This window comes from Spea bombifrons, chromosome 1 (genome assembly GCF_027358695.1).
Source record: "Spea bombifrons isolate aSpeBom1 chromosome 1, aSpeBom1.2.pri, whole genome shotgun sequence".
Taxonomy (NCBI): Eukaryota; Metazoa; Chordata; class Amphibia; order Anura; family Pelobatidae; genus Spea; species Spea bombifrons.
The window spans coordinates 38210855-38225825 of record NC_071087.1 but is presented as its reverse complement, the minus strand read 5'-3'; the positions used below and the strand labels follow the sequence as shown (position 1 = coordinate 38225825).

The 14971-nt window shown below is 38.2% G+C and overlaps 1 protein-coding gene across 1 annotated transcript; it reads left to right on the top strand.

Moving 5' to 3' along the window:
- Window positions 1-8791: 8791 nt before the first annotated feature.
- On the top strand, window positions 8792-14971 carry ELMOD2 (ELMO domain containing 2). The gene is made up of 9 exons (XM_053455474.1): window positions 8792-8918; window positions 9534-9679; window positions 10169-10197; window positions 10502-10599; window positions 10893-11022; window positions 11236-11369; window positions 12196-12264; window positions 12777-12910; window positions 14694-14971. Exons 2-9 carry the CDS (start codon window positions 9535-9537, stop codon window positions 14831-14833), a joined length of 879 nt encoding a protein of 292 aa, XP_053311449.1. The 5' UTR covers window positions 8792-8918; window position 9534; the 3' UTR covers window positions 14834-14971.

Below are 14971 nucleotides of genomic sequence, written 5' to 3'. Positions count from 1 at the left end.
GTCTCCGCGTTCCTTTCCTATCGCACAGTCGGCGCCCCCCCCTTCAAGTGGAAGCAGGTAAGACGTGGGTATAAAGAGCACAGCCGAGGAAGCATGGTAACACAACACACATTTTGGTGATAACACGCAAGCTTTGACAATAACTAAAATAATTAAAAAAAAACGTAAAAAAAAATAAGTATTGTTCAAAACACAAAAAAGTTTGCTACATTCATCAAGTGTAAATGAAACCTACCAAGGGGCGCAGAACTGAATGCTTATTGATATTTAAAGTCACGGTGTATGCAACGCGATGGTGTATTAAATGTTATTTTCATTTTGCTTTTGGCAGCCAATCACTGGAAGGAACACATTCCAACTGCTGCACATGGGAAGAGGTCTCATTAGACCCCCTGTAATATAGCAGTGAATATAGCATACATGCCCACTGGCAAGCAGGAGATATGTTAGGCCAGGTACATCTGCATACAGAGATCTCGGAGATGGAGAAAGGGGACAAAGGCTTTTTTTATAGGGGTAATTGGCTATTATTTTCAGGGGCATAACTAGAAACCACAGAGCCCTGGTGCGAAAATTGCCCTGGGGCCCTCCAACTTCACCGACCAACATGTCCCACAGTGCCACCTTTGCCCCAAACAGCCTGTTTGTGCCATCTTCACCTGTTTGTCAGTGACATCATCTCCATGAAACAGCTTGTCTGTGCCATCATTGCCCCTTTCCAACATTGCCCTTTGCCCCCCCTCCAACGTACACTCAGGCACACATATGTAAATACACTTACACACACTCCATCCCGCCCCACTTACACATACATGTTCACACACAAAAAGCTACACCTTGCTCTATGCTTACATACACACACAATTTCATATCCATGCTCTCACACTCACAAATTGCACATCTATGTTCACACACTTGGACATTAATGCTCACATACATCCGTACAAACAAACATACCCCTCTCGTGCCCGGCCCCTCTCACCACTCCTGCAACTTTCTGTCCTTTATTGCAATGACACTATCTGGTCATGCATGGGTTGGCATAATCAGGGCTGGAGAAATCTGGAACCTAACATGTTATGTAGGGCTGCAACTAACGATTATCGTTTCGCTCTGTGCGAGTGGCTCTGTGCGATCTGTGCACATAGGCATGAAGAATACTTACCTCCGGAACGCGTCACATCCGTCACGTAGCTAAAAGAAGGCGGAGACTGCAGAGCGTGTAGCAGAAGCGGGGAACGCTCGCGGAGGTAAGTAAAAGGAGCCGAGTGCTCCAACAACGAATCGATCACTCGATTAATCGATAACGGAAATCGTCGACAACGATTTCCGTTATCGATTATTATCGATTTTATCGATTCGTTGTTTCAGCCCTAATGTTATGCTATGTTCGTGGCTTTATCATTTCCTCATTCTTAAAAAAAAAAAAGTAGAACAAATGGGCAATTTTGACAGACAAAACAGGTTTTATAAGTCATGAAATGTTATGGTTTTGCATTCCATGTAGCACATAAGCTACCCTTACACACACACACACATGTACAGTACACTGCCCTTACACACACCTGCTCATAAACATACATATACACATACATTGCCCTTACACCCACATATACACATACACTGCCCTTAAACATGCCTGCCTTTACATAATATACATAAACATATACATGTGCAGTGCCCTTACACGCACACATATATACACATACACTGCCTTACACACACCTGCCTTTACACACACACACACTTACACTGCCCTCACACACACATATACACATACACTGCCTTACACACACCTGCCTTTACACACACACACACTTACACTGCCCTCACACACACATATACACATACACTGCCTTACACACACCTGCCTTTACACACACACACACACACACTGCCCTCACACACACATATACACATACACTGCCCTTACACTCACATATACACATGCACTGCCCTTACACACCAGCTTACAAATACCTATACTGCTCTTACACACACCTGCCCATACACACACACAAGCTTACAAACATGCACACATATATATACACATAAGCTGCCCTTACACCCCTTTCTCCCCATCTCTTACCTCTTCCTCCATCCTGTGGTGGGAGCTCGAGGTCTGTCACTTCAGACTTTTTTGAATCGGGGGTACGACGTCATATCCCCGCGCTCATCGTCATTTGCCGGCACGTAGTGATTAGGAAGCAGTAAAGTGAGGTCTGAAGTGACAGACCCTGTGCTCCCTAACTTTTTTTTTTCTTTTCTTTCTTTTTTTGAAGAGAAATAGACATTCTCATCTCCCCTGTAGGTCAGGAAGAACAGCTAAGTAACCTACCATGTTGCTGCAAAAACTCCAGAACATACTATTACATCCTAGGATGTGGCAGTTTTTAATTTGTTTTGTTTGTAATAGTACATCCTTAGACAAGAACTGTTTAAAGGACAGCCATGTAACTTTCTTTAGGGGGACTAAACCCCTCTTTCATTTTATGTACTGGCAAGTAAGTCCCGCCCACTTTGAAAGATTGCCACGGGAGTAAGTAAATGTTTTATCTGTTAAGTCCAGTCTTTTGTCAGGTTTGGTTTAGACGCGTCCCCTTCACGTAATCTATTTTGCAGACTCTTTTGGAATCTCAATTATGAAAACATAGGTGCATGCAGATACTAAATAGCTAACATACATTTACCTATTACCTGACCTTTATTTTACTGTCGTCATTTAATAATAACAATTTAATAATAACATATAATTACTTGTCCTTACTAATCTTTGCTAATGCCATTCAAGCGAGACTCATGATGTGAGTTAGACTGGAGCTCGTTGCGTTTGTTATGGTCTCCAGGGTCAAAAATCCTTTGGATATATGTCAAACGCTAGCTTCTGTGCAGTTGAAATTAGCATTTTTGCCAATTTAAAGAATATCAGTCCTGTTTAAACTTAATCATTATTTAAACAGACATATTGATGGCACTTAATCTCTTATGTGTTTCATTTGACATTATTTACTATTATGTTTAAGGGTGGAGTTGAAAAAGTCATATAAAAGCAGATACAGATTGATTTAATTCCTTCGGGACCAGTTGGGTTATTTTTTTTATTTTTTTAGCAACTTTCATGTTTTTGCTAAGTCTTTCTTCACTTGCAATTTCTCAATTAGTGTACTGACACACTTTTTTGTTAGCATTTTCTCTTGAAACCATATTCATACATACGTAAAACATTATTTATTTTTGTATTAATAAAACTTTTTATTTATGTTTGAGGAGAACATTTAAAAGCATTTTTTCACATGTTTATAAATCGTACAAATAGGGAAAAATACTACAAATATGTTAATTAGCTTGTACATTATAGTTTCCTCAGTTTTTAAGCTTTTTTTTGTTTTCTTTACTTTTTTTTTTATCCTTGTTGCCTGTGCAAACAGAACTGCAAAGTGAATCCTGATCATTGACAAACCTAAGTGCAAACTGGTAAGTGAGGAGTTAAACAACAGGAAGTAGGGGAATCTGTACCTTTTAGCTTTTCTGTTAACTTTGTCTTATCACACCTGTGGTAGCAAGTGCACATCTTGCCGCATGTATGAACTCCTGACGCAGTACGAGAATGCCAGTACGGAAGGGGTTAATATCATGGTTAAGCGCTTACTCCTTACTGAGTAGATATTGGCTGGGGTCAGTGTTGGTGAGGGTAGAGATGGAGTAGAAGAGGTATTTAGGACACATTGCTGGGTAAGCTGCAGGAGGGGAAGTAGGGATAATATTTTTAGGAAGGTTTGATCTGAGGTGACTCAACATCTTTGCCCACACCTTGAATGCCGAACGGTTTGCTGTCTACCAGGTGCTCGGGTTGTGGTTTGTGTGCTTTTTGGGAGGGGCTGGCGATGATCCAGCGGTCATAGTACACATTGGTACTGACAATGGCAGATGAAGGGGTCCTTAAAAAGATTTAAGGGCACTAGGTGACAGACCTAGGACAAGGACCTCCAAGGTAATATTTTCTAAAATATTACCTGTACCATGTGCAATGCCAAGGAGCCACTGGGAGCTTAATATGTGGTTGCAATAGTGGTGTAGGAAGGAGGGGTTTGGGTACTTGGAGAACCGAGTAGACTTTGCTGTTGGCTACAGATTTTATAGCAGGTATGGGCTGCACTTAAATGATTAGGGTGCAATGATGAGAGAATGATGGGAGAATTTCCATCATACAGGAGGGTCATTCTTTCATGAAAAAATTACACAGTAGCCCCTATGATAGCAATTGTTCAGATTTAACCTTGTGATCACTGGCAAATATGTCCCAGCTGGCACATGCAGCTGCAGGGACGGGGTTGAGCTCTGACATCCCCCTGCTGAACAAGTGCTCCATGAGAATGATCAATTAACCCTTTTCAATGCCGAGATTGCATCATAGACATAGGAGGCATTCGGGGACAAAGTGAAAATCAATGCTGTGCTCCTATGGATAAAAAAACCAAAACATCTTTAACAGCAATGACTTGGAAGTCAAAGGGTGCTTCCAGGTCATCTGCTGTTACTTAGCTCTGCAGCGGTTCAAAGTGCTGCAAGGCCAATGAGGAGTGTACCAATAATGATTAGATCAATCCTGACCAATAGCAATGATCTGATTGTTATGACCACTTGACCTCTCCACCTACAGCTGTCATTGAAAGAGGGGGATCATCTTTATCATGCATTATAAATAAACATTTTTTTTTACTTTATTATATTTTTTCATTTTTATTATCTGATTAGTGAGACTTTAGGTCACACATTATTTATCTGTCTCACCAATCAATGTTAGTGGCCTAAGCCTGGGACATACAAGTGATCTGAGATTTATTTTCATTTTTACAATATTCATTTTGTTTTTTAACATTGAAAAGGTAGAGGGAAAAAAACTGTGTTCCTGTGACTAGTGTAAGTAGGGTGTATTTGAAATCCCCAGGTGATGTGTTTCAGGGAACATATAGTTTGTTATTTGTTATTTTGGTATGTAGACATAGTTTTACCCCCAAAAACGATGAGGTGAAACTTCCCTGACACACTTGTAAAGAAGAAAGCATATAAAAGAATTCTGTGGGTACTTTCAATTGAAAATCACCCAATGTGGGTGTCACATACTGCCTGCTGCCTCTCAAGGTCCGTCTGCGCCTGATCGCTAACCAGATCTCTGCCTCTCCAGTTTTACCTGATCTGTTTCTCGACGTGTTACCTGTTGATCCGTGCATATTGGGTTCCTTGCCTGATACCTACGTTACACCTGTTTTCTGTCTTCCAGACCTTCGGCTTGTACCTCGATTACTCATGGACGGTTTCCGACCACTTCTGGCCCCGTCTACTGTTATGGCAGGAGTGTTAATCTCAGCTCATTTGGGCTCCTCTCACAACTAACTGGGAGTCTCAACCCAACAGTAGATGTTTTGCCTTCTCGGCCAACAACAAGGTTGAATTTGATAGACTAGTGTCTTTTTTCAATCTAAATCAGAGACAAAGTCAACATTTACCTTTGTCATCGGACATTACCACCGCATGTGATTAATTGTGTGGGGAAATGCACGGTATTGGCTGTAAACGGCAATGTTAACGATAACAGATGATGTACCAGGTATATGACTGGTCCTGGTCCCTTCTTCAAAAGAAAGCACAGTTATTTTGAACTTGACAGTGCAAACATTAAGCCTTAAGTAAAAAATTCTGTGTGTTTAGGAAATAAGTATTAAAAAGAATTCAAATTTCCGTCCATTAACACCTTACATGGGCACTCCCAAAACACTTGAATCACCCAGGACTTGAACGCTGGCTATATGACTCTATCTCCATGATTTAACCTGCAGCTCAGGCTCCTTTGTATTTTTCTATTATTAGAATCTATTAGACCTCAGGCTCCTACTTTGGACTCACAAAACCCAGCTCAATATCTCCCTTTATAACGTGTCATTTCTAACACTGCCTTGCCAAAATATTAGTGTTTTGGTGTTTGTGTGACTGGGATTGCAACTAGAGATGGGAAGAACTGGAAAAACTGGAAAAATTGGTGGAAAAAAACAGGTTTTTTTTTTTCCAAAGCCATTTTTTTTTTCCAGGAAAAATTTAAACAAAACGGAGTGTGGAATATCATCGTTTATAATGGTAAAAATTATGTTTATGACGTGGCATTCAAACTATATCACATGAAGACCTTTATGAAAGATGCAATGTGTCCACATCCGACTGTCACAAGTAATTTAAGTTACTTAACTTTTTCATTTACAATTGTTGCTAAGGTTTAAATCTGATTGAGCGATTGTGATCGCTCTCCCAGTCCAATTCATGAAATAGCATTAGTGGAGATCTTTTATTTTTTGTGTTGATGGCTTCTTCATTTATTTTGTTATATTTGAGGGAACGTCTCATGTATAGTTGAAATGTTCCTAACAATAAAGTTTTAAAAAGCAAATTCAGTTTATTATTTACTGAATAAGTTCTACTTTTATTTCAAGCATGATACTTTTATATACACTACATTTCATGTTCCCAGTGTAACAAAATAATTTAACATGTTTTCCATGGCTTCACGGAAATTTAAATGCTAGTTTTTGAGTTTGATCCGTCTGAATTTTGTGTTCTACCCCCCTTGTTCCAGCTAGCCTGACTCAGTTGTTTCTGGACTACAGGTATCCTTACCTTGCTTTGTCTGACCATCAACTATCTGTTACCCAGGTGCTAGCCTGTCAGCAGTCCCTGTTCAGTCCGTGTTCTAGTGCACTTCTGCCCCACCTTATGGATTCCACCCTAGTACGCCATTTAGATGACAGATGAATTTGGGTGCCGTAGGCCCGCGATTCTTGAAATGATGGATGGAAAAGAGTAGAAAGGATGGGCAGGGAAGAGTTAGTGGCCTCCTGCACTGATTACGATGTGATCGCCAAGCAAGTCACCATAATGCACTCCTCTGCTAAACTTCCACTTGATGGCAGCAGTGATGTATGTCCTAAAGGGCTTTATTGAATGCCTTTTTTTAGGAGGTACCATAGGGGACTGAAGTAGTTAAATATCTCTATGCTTTTCTTACTTTACATATTTGACAAATAATATTGTACATAATGTATAACAAAGGGCCGGAACAAAACATTCGTAATAGAATACACAATTATGCCATCATTTTTTCCACCACGAGGTACCTGAAACTACTGACCATACACATTCTCTTATAATTTATCTTGCTCATATTGAAATACAGTTTTGCATCGTTTAACCTTTACAGTAAGGCATTTAACATTCCACATCTTTCCTAATTTCATCTACTTACCTCTGCCGAGGCAATTCACTTATTTGTGGTGGCAAAACATTTAATCTCTGAGAGTTTTTTGAGAAATATCAGTTTAATTTAAAAAAAAATATTGTTTGTAATTAGATTGCTTTCAAACCTTTCGACAATATGTCTGATTGTGTAGCAAACAGACTTTACTAAATCTCTTTTACGTTACCTGTACACATACTTTTACATAACAAGAGCATTTAATGTTCTCGCTGTCCGAATTGTACCAGACCATAAGCCATGAAGGGAAACTCGTTATTTTAAATAAAAAATGCAAGCTCAGATTCTAGTTCTATAGGTTTTCATAGCCATTGAGAAAACAAAAATTATAAAATACCGTAATTGTGTACTGCTGATGTATTCTAACGTTTCTTACTTGTCTGCCATTGGTGTTACTTGTACATGTATCATTATTCCATTCAAAGCACTTATATACTCATTAATTAGTGCGATTTCGAGCAAATGCATTTTTTAGGTAAACTGTGTAGGATATTCTGTGTAGGATATTTCCAAGCAAGCTCTGGATACTTCTGATACATCAGCGTTATTCATTAAATCCGTTGTTGCTTCTTGAAGATTTTGAACCGAGGATCCTGTTACAGAGGTTATCATGTCCTACAAGAATTTATTTACACTTCATTGGGTATCTATACCTTTTCTTCCTAATAACCCTGCAGTTTCCAAAAATCCCTGGATGACGTCTTTTTCCTATTAAAAATAATGTTACTTTTTCAAACCGTTACTCCATACCTCCTTTCATGTTCAATATATATTTCTTACGCTGTGGAAAACCTAGAGGAAATTTTCTATTATAAAATATTAAAATTATTTATTTATTTATATATCAAATTGTTTAATATAAAAATGGTTTCAAGTAAAAGTATGTCTTATCTTGAACACACAAAAAAACAATAAAATATTTTATTCGTGCAGGTACAATAAATGAGAAAGTGGGACAATAGGGTTGAAAACATCCAACAAAATAAAAATTGCCCTATACCATAACGTATTCATTCATCGTTTTACCAAATATGTTCAGTGTCTGTGTGTGGGGTTTTTTTTTTATATTTCAAGATGTATTTAGTAAAACAAAAAATAGCAGTTAGCTGGATTCCTAATTTACAATATGCCAAATACGCTGAATTAGGAAGATAACCACCTCTTTCAAACAAGTAAAACCTTTCTTAGTGCTTCAAATGAGTTCCCAAAAGTGTTGTCTCAAACACTGTATCCAGTATCATAATAAACATGCCTGACTTTTTATTAAACGTAAAACTAAAGCCACTGCCGTAACCCTATAATCAAAAGCTCAGATATTGTGGGCGCTACCAAACAATATTCGTCACAGATTATTTTCCGGAACTGAGAAAAGAAACAGTCCAAAACAATCGAACTTTATGCTTTCACCATACGTCACATCCAGCATCGTTTGCTGTTCCGTCTCCATGGAGACCATAGAGACAGTCGCCTCTTATCGGCGTCATAGGTACGGGACCGCCTGACGTGGATGCGCTGTTGCTGACAGCCGCCGTCTCACATACCCGAGTGTCTTAGTGTTATATGTTTTACTTCGCCACCTCCGTGCAATAACGTACCTAGCCGGTCCTCTTTAGAGCAGGTGAGTCCTCGGCATTTTGCTTTCTGCGCTATCACTGTTTTTTTCTTTTTCATTAGCGTTATTATTTTTAAATTCCAAAGCTTTAATGCTACTGCAAACTACAGCAACATTCCTGACAGGGACTGTTCGGATTACACAATAGTCCTAGCTGCTTTTTCAGTTGACCTGTCCATGTTCCTGGTATGAGAAGTACACACACCACATGCAATGATAATAATTTGAAATGAATCTAGAAAGTAGTATGTTGTTACCATTGTAACAGAGCTTTAACTTTATTTGTTGCTTAAGGGTCATGAGAATTGGCAGAAATTGCTATATATATATATATATATATATATATATATAAACAAAGATATTTGCTCTTGTCCGTAAAATTTCCTTTAGTGGTATATTTAGGCTTTGTTGATGCCACAATTATGTAAATGCACTTTTATCTTGAGTTTTTCTAAAAAAAAAAATAAAAAAAATAGTTTTTTTTTTAAACCTTGCAAAATATTTTTCTTTTTAGTACTTATTGCAGTAATGTTTGTTTATTGGATCAAGAAATGAGCGTTGGCTCCTATGTTTTTATAGCATGTTCTAATACTTATATATATATATAATTTTGACTTCTAGGATGCTTTTGCACATCTGGCAGTATCTCTACAGCAACTATTTTCGATTTTGGCTCAAATGGTTTATCAGGCAGATCAGTGGAAAATGTGAGCTGCAGCGAATCTGTGCTGGATCTGAAGATGGTGCCCGCAGAACACACAGAATAGGTAATTTTTTGGCTTCCTGAGAAGAAGCCTCGATTGACCTTGTAGCTAATGGCAGGTGCTCTTTTTGCCAACATGTCAGGTTGTTGCCCTTCTTAGCCCTCTACAACAAATATCGCGTTCTCTGTAATGGTATTATTGTGACTAAAGAGTTACAATTTCACCTGGCAGTTTAGGATTTTATGAAACAATATGCTATATGCACTCCAGAATGTTTTGTTGCCTTTTAAGGAATTGTGCCTGATATATAATGTCACATTGGGGTATTTTTAATATATAATATTATAGAAGAAGCACAGGGGCAGTCTTTTTCTGTTGTAGATAACACAGCTGTGAATATCCGTGTAATATAAATATTTATTCCCGTTTTGGTTGAATAGATCACATTATATATAATGTGCTGTTTTACCTATCTTAATGCTCATTGCAGTAGTTGCTAAAACATGAAAACTGGCAGTTTATCTTTAAAACCATTTTCTTCTTTTGTCCTAGAATACTCACTCGAGCACTCAAAAAGCAAGGTAAGGACACTATATTTCTAGTTATCAAAAATTAATTGTGGCCTACGCAAAGTACCAGTTTATTACTAGTTCCTAACAAGTATTTTAAAATTTAGAACCGAGAGCCAGCCGCAAAAAATTAGGAACCAGTTTTGCTATTGGCTATTCTTTTTAAATGTACCTTTTAAGAAGAGAGTAAGCCATGTGTACCCATTTACTGTTGAGTCCTATATTTAAATGTTTATAAATATTTGTTTTTTGAAATAATTATATTGCATTTGTTTTGCTAGAAATGTATGATAGTAGTTCATGTTATATGTAACAGGTTCTGCAGTGTGCAATAAGCGTTTTTGAGGATGAAGTCGACAAGTATGTAGCTGACATAGTAAAAGAAAAGAAGGTCAATGTAGAAAAAGAACAAAGGTAAGTGAAACATATATACATACATATTTCATTTTAACTGGATAATACATTTGTGTGTTGTGCCACAGAGATGAACATCTTATTTATTTGTATTTTAATATCCTTGGCTGTACTCTACAGATGAAATGTATCAAGAATAAAGTAAATGCTGGTTACTTTTTGTTTCGTTACTGAACAAATTGATTGAAACGTTTATTCCAAAATGAGTATTTGTGTTATGTTTTCGTTGTGTAGTTTAGTGTTATTTGTTACTTGTATATCTGGGATATTTACAGACATTCTTTTCCTGTTAGGTTTCAGATAAGCCTGAGGATATGCTTATTACAGATCTCTGGTTATAAGAAGCTTTATTTGGATGTGGAGGATCTGCGAAAGCAATCGTTCAATTCTGACAACACACAGCATGAGCAGCTGCTTCTAGAAGTGAGTGAGTGTATTGTGTCTGAGTTTATGACCAGTGGTATTATTTGCATTTTTCTCTCTGTTTAAATCATCCAGTTACTATTGCTTGGTATTTTTTTGTTAGTGTGTTAGAGATTAATTACCAGGGCTGTATTTCCCCAAAAATATATGTATATTTAATTTCGCTTTCGCGCAATAACCTCCCAATCCCTCTTTTATTTTTCTCTCCTATAGCTTTGGGACTTGCTGATGCCACATGAGAAGCTCAAGTCTAGAATCACTAAACAGTGGGGTGACATTGGCTTTCAAGGAGATGATCCTAAGACTGATTTTAGGGGCATGGGCATGCTGGGATTGGCAAATTTACTGTAAGTTTATCACTGTAATTGTGATCATTTAATTGTATATGTTGTATTAATTTTATTTTGTTGTCTAGAATAGGTCAAATCCGTGAGCCGGGTTACAACAGCTAATAGAATTATAATTCTATCCAAATGTTTCTGATATATATTCAGGTTTAATTCATGCCTCTTTAAATATCAAATAAAATAAAGTTAAATGGCTAAAAGCCTTACTAACAAGAATTCTGCTGCTATCGTATAAAAATGATGGCCATCAGACAGAATGTGCGTATACATATTACTTGCAGCAGCAACCCGGCAGAGAAGCTGTTTTTCATGGCACTTGTGGATGAATGGGTGGTAGGCTGGTTGCCCGGTTATTGGGAGAGATGAAACAAGAGGAACGTGCAGCCTAGACAGCCTGTTTTGGAAGCACATTATTTGCGGGCCAGTAATTCTTCAGAATTCAGAAGTACATTTCACAGTATGGAAGTCACTTTGTCTCTTTGTAATATCCATCAATGATGTGGCTTCCCCCCTTACATTTTTTTTTGTAATATGTATATGCACTTTCTGTCTGATGGCTAAAATTTTTATTCCATAGCAGAACGCGAAAATTCTTGTTAGTAAGGCTTTAAGCCATTTCATTTTTTTGGTTTTTTTTTTCTTCATAACTGTCTATAACAACTCATGAAAAGCTAAAATGTCAGTGATAAACTTTTTATTTGAGGAATTTCATGAACACATTCAGTTTATAGAATATTCATCATGTCACAATTCTTTAAACTAATTTAAACTGAACATATTTGTCTCACATATTTGTTCTTTGGGGTTTTGTTTGTTGTTTTTTTAGATACTTCAGTCAACATTACACAGAAGAAGCACGTCTAATCCTGTCTCATTCTAATCATCCAAAAATCGGGTAAGAGAATGTAACGATGAAGTGTGTTTGTGTGCATATATATATATATAAATATATACTTTGTACTTCTTCTGGCAACCCAGATAATTTTAATTACTAATGAAAGGCGCATCAATATTTATCCCATAATGTGTTGAGATATGTACACCTTGGTGCAAGGCAGACTTTTTTTCCATGTACTGTTTCATTGTAACCTTGTAAATCAAAATGTTACTTTACCAAAAATTTGATGTCACATGTGCATCTCAAAAAAATATGTATAATTTTTTATTAAATTAAAAAAAGATGAGGTCTGGTGAACTACATCTCATCTGACAAAGCTGGTGACTGGCATCAAAATCCTATTCCGGGATCCAGGCAAGGCAGACTCTAGGAAAGCAGCATATGCTTGTTACTTTACTGTATAGTTGGTTACTGGTGCTCAGTTATTATCCTTCTGTGTTAAATGTGTGTGTGTGTTAAATATCTTTAATTCTGTTCTGATGGATTCTGAATTTTTTGTTCCATTTCAGGTACTCCTATGCTATAGTTGGAATCAATCTGACAGAAATGGCCTATAGTTTACTGAAAAGTGGGGCTCTGAAGTCACATTTCTATAATACGGTTCCTGGGATCCCTAGAATAAAATGCTTCCACCAGTTCTATTGTAAGTAACCGTGAAAATACTTAATGCAAAGCTTTTATTACATACAATCTAGTTGGTTGTTGAGGGTTAAGTCAAACAATAGGGTAGGACTTCTTGGATAATGATGAGTTGATCTAGTTAGGATGATCTGTAGAGGTTTTTGGTCATTCAGATGTGTTGATTAGGATGCTGGCTGAGGAAGTAAGGTTGTATGCTTCAAGAAAAAGGTGCCTCTTCAAAGAGCTTAATTTGCGTACAATGGAGAAAGTCTAACAGAAAGAGGTAGGGAATTACCAAGAAGATGTACCGCACGTGTGAAATCCTGAATACAGGAGTAGGAATAGGTAATGATGGTAGATGAGAGATTCAGGTAATGAGAGGAACGAAGAGAGCGATTCAGACTGTATTTGGTTAAGAGAGTAGAGATGTATTGGGTGCAGAGTTGTTAAGGGTTCTGTAGGTTAGATGATAGTGACAGAGAGATTAATTTAGCTGCAGTTCTGAGGGTGGATTGGAGCCGTGAAACGCAGGAGAGAGGACAACCGTTTAGTAGGGAGTTGCGATAATCCAGACAGGATATCACAAGGGAGTGGATTCATATTTTGGTTACTTCATGTGTGAGGAATGGGAGAATTTGGGAGATGTTGTTTTTCAGGGGAAGGCGGCAAGATTTGGTGAAGGACTGGATCTGAGGGATGAGGGAAAGAGCAGAGTCAAGTGTGACATGAAGGCAGCAAACATGGTCTGTTGGTTGGATGGTGGAGTTGTCAGCTGTAATGTCAGGAATTGTGAGAGAGGGGTGAAGCTCAGTCTTTGAGATGTTTAGCTTCAAGTAATGCAATACCAACTATGATGCAATTCCAGAAAGACAGTCAGTGAGGGGTGTTAGAAGTGAGGGTGAAATGTAGATTAGGGTGTCATCTGCGTATGGGTGGTATTGGAAGCCAAATGAAGATCAGAGTTGTCCAAGGGAAGAGGTGAAGGGAGAGAAAAGTAGAAGTCCCAAGAACTGAGCCCTGAGGAACACCACCAGTGTTTGTAGAAAGAGGGGGTGGTCACCTGTGTCAAAAGCTACTGAGATGGTCAAGAGTATAAGTAGTAAGAATTGGCCCTTTGTTTTACTAGTGACACGAGAACCTTAGGAACTTCAGTAGGGGTGACTGGACTGAAGCAGTTAAGGGCAGCTTGTGGTGGGGAAGGGGGTCGAGGTACCATATGATTAACACCACGAGGAAGGATGTTATCCCTGATAGTGTCAATGTTGTTTTTAAAATAGATGGCTAGTTCTTGGACAGAGAATTTGGAAGGTGAGGGAGGTGCTGGAGGACAGAGAAGCTTGTTAAATGTGGACAACAGATGCTTAAGGTTATGGGAAAGGGAGGAGATTCATGAAATAAAATAGGTTTGTTTGGAGAGATGGAGGGCCGATGTATAGGAATGGAGCATTAGTTTGTAATGTGTAAAGTCTGTAGGTGAGCGAGACTCCCGCCACAGGCGCTCAGCGCATCTGCTTTTAGAGGTCTGTGTGGAGTGCCGTGGCTGAGGTGGATGGAGTGGGGGGGCGCACAGTTATAGCGACCCTATCTAGGACGGAGGCTTGTGCATGGTTATACTGAGCTGTGGCAATATCAGAACAGGAGGAGGTAGCGATGCTAGATACTGTATATAATTAATGCAAGTAGATACTGTATATGATTTCACGTTCACATCATTTTCATGAACGAATGGTTGGATAGATCAGTGTATACCATGGTGCATATCTGGTCCAAAATTAAACTTTTTTTGTTTGTTTTGTTTTTTTCAGGCTACCTGGTATATGAATTTGACAAGTTCTGGTTTAAGGAAGAGCCAGAAAGTATAATGTTTTTCAACCAATACAGAGAGAAATTTCATGACCAGATAAAGCTTCAGCTCAGTGATCCTGATGTTGTGCTGACCCTTTAATGACTTCTTGCCTTTCCATTCCTCAAAACAAGAAATTTTAACTAATATTTTGTTAGTATTCCTGTTTATTTTACAAAAGCTAATGGACAATCCAGCCTAGATGTTATGTGGAGAAAGCACCCAATCCAACCCAGATAA